Raw genomic sequence first — 10521 nt, forward strand, 5'->3', positions numbered from 1 at the left:
TAATATTAAATAATTATATAGAATCTATTATTTCTATTATTAACAACAATACAAACAAAAACAACAACAATAATAGTATTATTAATAAGAAACTATGATATTTATAATAATTAAATATTAAATACAAAATAATGATGTATGTATTTATTTATTATGATATATTATTAATAATAATAGTAATAATAATAATAATGAAAACAACATCAATACAAACTAAAAATTATGAATAATATAAAATAATTATATTTACAATAAAATATCAAATTAAAAACAACTTTGTATTTATTACAAAGTAATCTATTTATCTATTTTTATATTAATAATTACATGTATTATTATTATTATGATTAAAACTATAAAAAAACTAAAACAATAATATTAATGATTATTAATATTAAACTATTATATTTAGAATAACAATATTAAATTCATAATAATAATAATATATTAATAATCTATTTATTTATTATGAAATACAAATAAATAATATGGATGGATGGATGGATAGATAGATAGAATAATTCTGCCAAGTATTATAGTTTAGTAGCATGACTATAAGTTTCAGTACACTCACCTGAGCAGTGAGGCTGAGAGCCGCTCCATTGGCCGTTCAGCTGGCAGGTGCGGGTGGATTCACCAATCAAAACTCGGTCTTCTAAACACCTGTAGTGAACTGTAGAACCGAAGCTGAATCTATCCCCCATCACAACCGCATGAGGAGGAGATCCAGCGTGACCACAGTCCACCTCTGCAGGAGAACATCATCAACCAACAGTCAGTGGAGACTACTTTCTTTATCTAGATATTTTCTTTTGCATTTCTTTAAGCTTTAATATTTAAGACAACATGGTAACAATGCTTAGATTACCGTAGATTTAAAGGGATAGTTCACCCAAAAATGAAAATTCTGTCATTAATTATTCACCCTCAATGTCGCTAATTACTCATTAATTACTCACCCTCAATGTCGCTAATTACTCCTTAATTACTCACCCACAATGTCGTTCCAAACCCGTAAGACCTTTGTTCATCTTTGGAACACAAATGAAGATATTTTTGATGAAATCCGAGAGCTTTTCGCTATTCACAAGAGTACCACAATGCATACGTGTGATCCTGCTGACACAGAATATGTCTGACATAGAACACGTTTGTGCTCCGAAGATGATCGAAGGTCTTACGGGTTTGGAATGACATTTTAATTTTTGGGTGAACTCTCCCTTTAATTATTGTTCTCATAAAATGATTATTAATATAACATTATATTCAAGTAATTCAAGTTTACATTACATGTTGTTAAAGGAGACAGATGGAATGTGGAATATGTGGAATATTTTCAACATTGATTTTTGGAAATCCTGAAAAATATACAAAACACGACTGAATGACAATGAAAGCTGACTCATTTTGACTTTGTAAATGATTGGCGTTTCCAAATCCGCTGAAATGTGCAGCTCTTCTGTGAAGGTCTGCAGGCACAGATTCTGTGTGGGTCTGGCTGTAACCCTCTCAGAGGATGTCACGAAAAACAAGTGCTGCGTGGCAGAATTTTAGCAAAGTGGAAACGGACCTCGTACAATGCAACATTTGCAAGATTACAAAGAACGCATCTCTAAACTCTCCTCCTTTAAAGCACTGCTTTTGAATAACTTCACCGCCGTCAACAATAAGCTGTCTGCACCAACAAGACAACTAAATAAATCACATTAGTCAAATGGATTACATTTTTAATTATTTTATAATGTTTTTTGGTCATTTCTGGAGCTTGTACTGTATATAAAAGAGCACATGGGTTTGGATCTGGTAAATAATGACTATTAAAATTTCAGAGTGAAATTGCATTTGACTATTTCATTCTGTCTAATTGCTGAGAAAAAGCCAGCAGTAGTTGATTTGTGTAGTGTGCAGTTGTGCACATCCCAGCGACATTAATTCAGCTCTTGTGAGCTGTTGAAGAAACACACATAAGCTCTTCATTTCAATTTAGCTAAGCTTCTTTTCAGGCCTGATTTTGACGTTTGCTTTCTTTTGAATTGGAGATGCACCTGAATAAAACCGAGGAGGTTACAATTTTCATAATATTCATCAGGCTGACGGGGGAAAAGAGGATGCTTATTAAAATTTCCAGTTTAAGAGCAGCAAGCAGCCTCTGTCGGCTAAGCAAAGTGCAGAATTACCTTGTGTACACTTGAGAGGTGTAAGTAGCGTGGTGGAAACGGACAAGAAACAGTCAAATTCAAGTTTGAAGCAATTACAGGGACAGAGATGGAAAGCGAGAGTGGGAGGCAATTGCTATCTCACAGGCAAATGAACATGTCTCTCTAATGAATGTGAGCTCCGAGCCTCCGCTCCGCTCGCTCTTCACCTTAATACTCCTCGTTTTGCCAAACCCAAGGAAAGGTGCGTTAAATTCACTGCTGTTCACTGCAGAAACTCAGTGTGTCTGTGCTGGAAAACTTTGAAGGCTTTTAAACGTACAGCGAATATTTCATCATAAGAGCTCTTTGAACCGAACGCTGCACTCGACTGCATGTTGGCTAACCTGTGACATTTTCCCTCGGCCTCTCAGATGGAAAGTGTTCAAAGATTGTCAATGATAAAGAGTCAAAATGAGAAATAAAGTGTTGTGAGAGAACCGACACAGACGTACCCAGGCATTCTGGTAATGGCTTGTCCCAGTAACCCACGGGCTGGCAGGTTAGGACCGATGACCCGAAGAGGTAATAGCCAGGATTGCAGTCATAGGACACCACGGTTCCGAAAGTGAAGTTCCCGTACTCAATTTTGCTCTTCCTGATTGAGTTGGCTGGTATACCGGGATCCGTGCAGTTGACAACTGAAGAAAGCAAACAGACGCCAAAAAAGAAAAAATGAGTGTCACTGTATAATGAAGAGTGTTGCAATTGTCTCAGTAATTCTTCATTTCAGAAATAAAATACAAAATACACAATTATAATCTAAACATTGATGGAGATGTATCTGATTATATTTAGTTTATATAATTATTTAATGTGATATAATATATATAAATTATAATAAACAGAAAATAAGAAAATTATGATATAAAAATTTAAGAAACACAAATATGGAATTGTATATATATATATATATATATATATCTATATCAGAATAGATCTCTATGAAAGATAACCCGGAGGATTTTTCACGTTTGAAGAGGTTTTAGCAATTGGCAGGAACCTTGAAAAACACCTCGTGAGTCTGAAACCTGTATAAACTTTTGAAAACATTACACTGTATGTCATTCTTTAAGTGTCTGTGGAGAATTTCTGACATGAAGTATAAACATTTCATGAATAAACTTATTTTGTGCTTCCACATATTCTCTACCAAGTCAAGACATTGACATTTTTGTATCTTTGGTGTCACAAGCTGCCACAGAAACGACACAAAACTGTCTATGGAGTCACAGCACATGAATTATTACACAAATGAGATTTGAGAGGAAGATTTTGAGTGAATAACAACTCACATTTCAGTTGTTTCTTCACACAAAGCTATCATATAACTTCAGGAGTTTAAAAAATGCAAAAATCTATTAAAATACTTTTAAAATACTTTTATGATTGTGTTACAGTGTTTAAAATCGGATGGACGCTGCAAGGTGGTTAAAACAGTTACGTTAAATCTAGACTTTACTTTATATAGTAATTTTAATACTAACCTAAAATTAAATACAAATTTTAAAAGAAAAAAAAGACAGTGGACACTGTTAGTCAACTACTATATCACTGAAGCTGCATAAAAAAAACTAAAAAGTAAAAAATACAGCATTACACTAAGTTTCTTCAACCATATGGTGAGATAAAACCACTTATTTGTTCATAATTATTGGACAAAACCAAATTCCAGTCATGTAATCAAGCCAACATCACTGTTGATCACTTCATCCGGTCTGTTGTCAGAATCGAGCACTACAGACGATCCTCTGAGACTCTCATAATCACGCCGCTAACAAAGCAGAGATTAGATTCAAAACATACATCTTATCTTCTGATTTGCAGGGCTAATCTGTTGCTATTCAGACCATGACTGAATGAGATACTGTTGGCTGAAAAGAGGGCCAGAGGGCTCTCCGAGCTGAAATTGGTCATTCCTTTTTTAACTGCAGCAGCCAGAAAGTAATTTCCATCAGTGCCACAGTGCTTAAATTTCACTATAATGAGAAAAGAAGTCATTTGGTCCAAACCTCGGCATGTGGGCAGCTGCTGGCTCCATTGACGGTCCGCCTGGCACTGCGCTTGAGACGGGCCTTCCAGAATGTAGCCATTATTACAGAAGAAGGTCACCACGTCATTCAGGTTGAAGCCGTCGCCAACAGTACGGCCGTAGATTGGGCTGCCCGGATGACCACAGCTAACGGCTGCAACGCAGAGGAGAAAATTACTGTTACATACCAGTCAAATGTTTGAATACACCAACTTATTCTGTAATATTACTACACTGAATTACTACAATTTTCACTCAGAAATAGCTGGTAAATTTCACAAACAATTAAAAAGAAATCGCAAGTATCACACTGAATTAAACATGCATTTTTGAAAGTAGAAAAACTGAATTAGTATTTTCTTACATGCTCCAATAACTCATTTTTAGTGTATTTTAATGCATTTATGTTAAAAAAAAAATCTATAAAAAATGCAAATGTTTATCTTTAAATCCAGCCGTCATATGAACAATTAGTCATACTGATTTACTTTCACGAAGCTGAAGTACTTAAAACTTTCTTAATTTCAAGATATCACTGAAAGCAGTAAACGAGTCAATAAAATGATTCAGTGAGCTTATTCTGTCAAAGATTCGTCATACTGATGTAAACCAGTCATACAGTGAATTTGTGTGTCGTTTAAATTGATTCATTCAGAAGAGCTGGCTGATAAGAATAATTTGTTTGTGAATTGGGCTGCAATGTTTATCTTGCATGCTTTTGATTCACTGAAAAGAACCACTCATAAGAGTCGTTTGTTTATGAATTGGACTATACTGAAGTGCTGCAAGTCTTTGATCTTTCTAAAAAGTACCATTCAAAAGAGTAATTTGTTTGTGAATTGGACTGCACTGCTTGCATTGCATAATTTTGATTTACTAAAAAGAACCGTTCAAAAAAGTAATTTGATCGTGAATTGGACTGTTCTTTTCACACTGCATACTTTTGATTCACTAAAAATAACCACTCAAAAGAGTCGTTTAGTGGTGAATTGGACCATATTGGACGAGCCGTATGTCTTTGATTCACTACAAAGAACCGACTCATACAATTCATTTGTTTGCAAATCAGAGTACCACATGCTCTTCACTTTCAATTCATACTGCAGATTCATATTCACTATTCAGGTTAATGTTTTCTTTTGCCATGACATTGGGAACACTGCATCAAATTTCACAAATGGAAGTCTGCGAATTATGTAGGAACAGCCCAAAAAAGGTGGGGAAAAAAAGGAAAATCAATAACATTTGAAAATAGTAGCTTTGGAAGAAATTCATATGAAAATTTGTGTTCTAATTTCAAACATTTTCTAGATCAAAAGGTTTTTATGATGAAAATTCAGTTAATTGTGTCCTTAACTTTTGTCTACTGGCATATTTTAATCAATTTGTAGAATATGAATCTCCAATGCTTGACATGAAAACTGTAAATGCAACTTGTATGAAAACATTTATCTAAGCAGCTTTGCGTTCCGGCAATCACAAATAAAACAAGGCAAACATCCAAATCACCCACACAAAATCAGGTGGTGTTGGTGTTTTCCTTCATCAAATGTTTCATTGGTAAAGTCAGGATTTGTGTGTGATGCCTGTCGTGGGCTGAATAGGGGGCTTGCCTGCATTACATGTCAAACTAATCCTCTTGGCTGCAAACCAAACTTCCCCCGACGCGTATTACTCATGTACTGTGGAGAGAACTCACACACGCAGGATGGGAGCTGGCCGGACCAGTTGTGATCCTGTTGGCAGATGCGCACAGAGGAACCAATGAGCCGGAAACCCGGATTGCACTGGTAAACTACCGTGTCCCTGTAGCCGAAGTTTTCGCCGATCACTTGACCATTCACAATCCTTTCTGGAGAGCCGCAGTGGCCGGCTGGGGGAAAAACATTGAGAATATATATAATATATACAACAAATATAATGAGAATTTGAAATGTTATTTGAGCAGCATTTCTGAAGGATTATGTGACACTGAAGTCTGGAGTGATTATGCTGAAAATTCAGCTTTGATCACAGGCATAAATTACATTTTTCCAATACATTCAAATACAGAACAGTTATTTTAAATTATAATAATATTTCACAATTTTACTGTATTTTTAATAAAATATATTGGGGAGTATAGTCTCCTTTCAAAAAATGCAAATCTATCTATCTATCTATCTATCTATCTATCTATCTATCTATCTATCTATCTATCTATCTATCTATCTATCTATCTATCTATCTATCTATCTATCTATCTATCTATCTATCTATCTATCTATCTATCTATCTATCTATCTATCTATCTATCTATCTATCTATCTATCTATCTATCTATCTATCTATCTATCTATCTATCTATCTATCTATCTATCTATCTATCTATCTATCTATCTATCTATCTATCTATCATATACAAAACATTACAATTATTATTATTATTATAATTTTAAATTAGCTTGTCTCTTTCCTCCTATTTATAAATGTTGACAAATTTAACACTGCTGTTGGACTTTTTTTTGCTGAGGGTAATAAATGCAATAAAAACTACCTTAATTCCTTATTCCTAAATAAATAAATAAAAAAATAAAAATTGCCCTAAAGAATTACTTATGGATAAGTAGGAATTTGGAGTTAAGTGGAATCTGATTCACAACCATAATCTTTATATTTGTGAAAATTATCATGTCTAGTTCAGCCTGTGATTTGATGGGAACATTATTGCAGGATGATGTCCTACTTGAGGAAATCACATTGTATGTGGTGTAGTGAATAGAGATATTCATAATCCACCCACAGACAATGAGTGTTCAATCCCCACAACAGATACTGCAATATCGATGCATCCGAGGATCAACACAACGGATTTGAAAACTCTTTTGGTGGACAAAGTAATGCACAACACTGTTTTACTCAGAGAAGATGTGATGAGAGACAAAGGCCGATGGCAAATGGAGAGCTGTCAGGGTTTTTTTCTCTCAGATGTGATTGATGACAGAACTCAGCAGAGGCTGGCACACTTCACAGAGCACTGAGTCCGCTGAACTACTGCAGAAATCATTTTGTCACCTCTGTCCCTCCACAGCGTTCTCTCACTTCATTTTCTGTTGCACAGGTCGGACAAGAAATTATTCTCTTACACAAAGACACTCATGCAATCTGTGCAAACACAACAGAGAAACCTTCCACAAGGACCTCCTAGTATACTGCCTACATAGCCAGCTGCCTTTTAAGGTTGCATCCTGACCGAAATGGAACATCATAGGTGATTGAACATTCTACACTGGAAGGAACTTGTAGAATGTGTTGAACAGCAGCAACAATAGCATGTTGCTAAGGTAACCCTGAAAAACTCTGATAAGTACAAAAATACACACACATAGAGTAAAATAGTACATATTTCATCAGATGTAATTATATGTGACTATATTTCCTGTAGCAACAGCAGAGCACTACATTAGCAATGTCAAGGTTACGGATTTGATTCCTAGGGAATGCATGAACTGAGAATATGCATAGCCTGAATATAAGTTATAGTACCGTTTTGGTATTGAATAAACTACACTTGTAATAAATGATAAATTATATTTATGTTAATTTCTCTCACATTGTCCACTACCTTGTTTTCATCAAGGATGCTCTTATAAATTAGTAAAAAAAAAAAAGCTCTGTAAAAAAATGCTTTTATTTTTAAAGAAAAAGACTTGTAAATATACCATACAGTTTTCAGAGAAAACTTTTTTTTTTATATGTACACATTGTATGTAACTTGTAAAATACTTATGGTGTAAATTGATGGTGTTTGCAAGCAAAACTATGAATTACTGTATAAATTACAGTGCAAAATAGTAAATTAAAACAGATTGGTGTATTAACATTATATAATTTAATAAAATGTATGGTTTTACGCTGTAAAAATATACAAGCACCAAACTGCCATTCTGCAACACCTGACACATTTTCACATTTTTAGGGTGAATTTCTGGCAACCACAGCTGCTGTTTTACAGTGCAGGGAACACAGGAACTTAAAAGATGTATAGCTTGAATTTAATGTAAGTCTCTTTGGACACAAGCATGTGCCAAAAGCATAAAACGCATGTAAATGTAATGACACTTTTTGAATAAAAGATACTTATAAATATTAAATGACAAATTTTTCATCATCTTAGATGGATATTTTCCCACTGAGAACCACCATAGTGTATTATGGGATTGTGTTCTCCTTCAAGGTCAAAAAAATGTATTTAAGAAGGGATAATAATGACGCTTTTTGTACCTACATAGGCAGTTCACTAGGCTTTAGACTAGAGCTTTTATCTGCATGTGATGATACAGGTGCTGCATACAGCATAAGCAAAAAATTAAAACCACTGTTGCTATGGAAATCCTGACAAAATGTCACAGAACTCTTCATATGGCCTTTCAGCCCCGTCTCCATTAAAAGGTTACATGGATGGTAATGTGTGGTGATGTTTTGAAAGAGAGAAGGTTTCTGGTGTTACCGAGACAGCGCGCCTCCGTCCCGCTCCAGAGACCCGATGCCAGACATTCCCGTACAGTCGAGCCCACCAGAATGTAGCCCGAGTTGCAGGTAAAAATAGCGGTTGCTCCGAAGGTTGTCTGCGTTCCAATTTTCTTTCCATTAGGAGGAGTGGGCAGCTCTCCACACGAAATGACTGCAGTAAAAGGCAATAGAGAACAAAAATGAATCGACACAATCTTAAAGACAACACGTACGACTGTGATTTACACCCCCGATAAAAAAAACAAAAACAGAAGAAATACAGATCAAAATGAGTAAAATATCTAAAACAGAATAAATATTTCTGAATGTATAAATCTCAGTTTTAAAAATGATCTGATTGTTCAATTGAAAAAAGATATTGCCTCTTAAACTGCTTCCTAACTAACTAGACTAAAGTAAAAAGCAATTCTATGTTTAATCACTTTTCACAATAAAAATGTTACAGAAACATTAAATGTGACTGTTAAATTTTAGAAGATACTTTCCCATAAACTTCTTCAACTAACTATCTAGTAAACGCTAACTAATTCTTCAATAGCTTGACTGTGTTTACCAGGTTTATAGCTTCAAAACTAAGTTACATTTTGAGGAATTTAGTAGCAAGTAGCTAACTAACTAAAAGTAGAAGCAACCTACTATATAAACTACTATATTTTATCATGTTTTATCCAGCCCGATCTCACAGCAGTTCGTACATATTTTACGAGGTGGCTAATTCGTACAAATTTTTGAAAAATCGCATGTATTTTATGAGTTGGCAAATTAGTATGAATTCATACGAAGAACCACACCTAACCCCGCCCCTAAACTTACCCGTCACAGAAATCATACGAATTAGCCACCTCGTAAAATACGTACAAATTGGCCGTGAGATAGCGTTGGTTTTATCATGTATATTTTACAATAAAAAAAGTTACAGAAACATAAATCTGATTGTTACATTTAAAAAAGATACTTTCCCTTCAACTGCTTCAACTTAACTCAGGGTGTCTACAGATATGAACAAGTTACATTTAAGACTTTTTAAGACCTTTTTAATACCACCTTATATGAAATTTAAGACCAAGTCTGTGATGGAAATACACATTATACTGTCACGGGCAGGGTGTTCCAGAGACCAGGCAGGACGACAAAGATGACGAAAACCAATAACATTTAATAAATAGACAACAGGAAATCCAGACAGGGTAGACATCAACATTCACAGGGTAACATTCACAATAACCGACAAACTCGAAGGTGGAGCCGACGGTGGGAGGAGCCATGGAGGAGGGATAGCTGTCGACTCCAGGGGGCCAACCAACGGCGGCGGAGCAGGTGGAGGAAGGAGCCCAACGGAGCCGGTGGGACAGAGCAACAAGGCGCAGCCAGAGGAGAGGAGTCCAGAGGCGATGGCGGGTCGACGCCCGACCAAGGCGGAGCCGGAGGGACAAGGGAGCACGGTGGAGCTGATGGATCGATTGGGCACTGGAGCGTGCTCTTGGGCTGGAGCCCTTCCTGGGTTTAACGAGAAATCAGGAGCCCTTCCAGGGCTCGACAGGGGATCGGGAGTCCTTCCGAGGCTCGACAGGGGATCGGGAGCCCTTCCGAGGCTCGACTGGGGATCGGGAGGCCTTCCGAGGCTCGACTGGGGATCGGGGGCCCTTCCGAGGCTCGACTGGGGATCGGGAGCCCTTCCGAGGCTCGACAGGGGGTCGGGAGCCCTTCCTAGGCTCGGCGGGGGATCGGGAGCCCTTCCTGGGCTGAACTGGGGATCGGGAGCCCTTCCTGGGCTGAACTGGG

The 10521-nt window shown here is 36.4% G+C and overlaps 1 protein-coding gene across 1 annotated transcript in view; it reads right to left on the bottom strand.

Annotated features, from left to right (window-relative positions):
* The window catches only part of LOC107671459 (CUB and sushi domain-containing protein 3-like), a 292685-nt gene that overhangs the window by 48849 nt on the left and 233315 nt on the right, over nucleotides 1-10521 (bottom strand). The window contains exons 52-56 of the mRNA XM_016464380.1: nucleotides 8717-8890; nucleotides 5927-6100; nucleotides 4208-4381; nucleotides 2651-2836; nucleotides 575-748 (exon numbers count right to left, since the gene is read on the bottom strand). Coding sequence (XP_016319866.1) covers nucleotides 575-748; nucleotides 2651-2836; nucleotides 4208-4381; nucleotides 5927-6100; nucleotides 8717-8890 — 882 coding nt within the window. The remainder of the gene's footprint in view (nucleotides 1-574; nucleotides 749-2650; nucleotides 2837-4207; nucleotides 4382-5926; nucleotides 6101-8716; nucleotides 8891-10521) is intronic.

The sequence above is a fragment of the Sinocyclocheilus anshuiensis genome, unplaced genomic scaffold (assembly GCF_001515605.1).
Source record: "Sinocyclocheilus anshuiensis isolate Anshui unplaced genomic scaffold, SAMN03320099.WGS_v1.1 scaffold552, whole genome shotgun sequence".
NCBI classification, from domain to species: Eukaryota; Metazoa; Chordata; class Actinopteri; order Cypriniformes; family Cyprinidae; genus Sinocyclocheilus; species Sinocyclocheilus anshuiensis.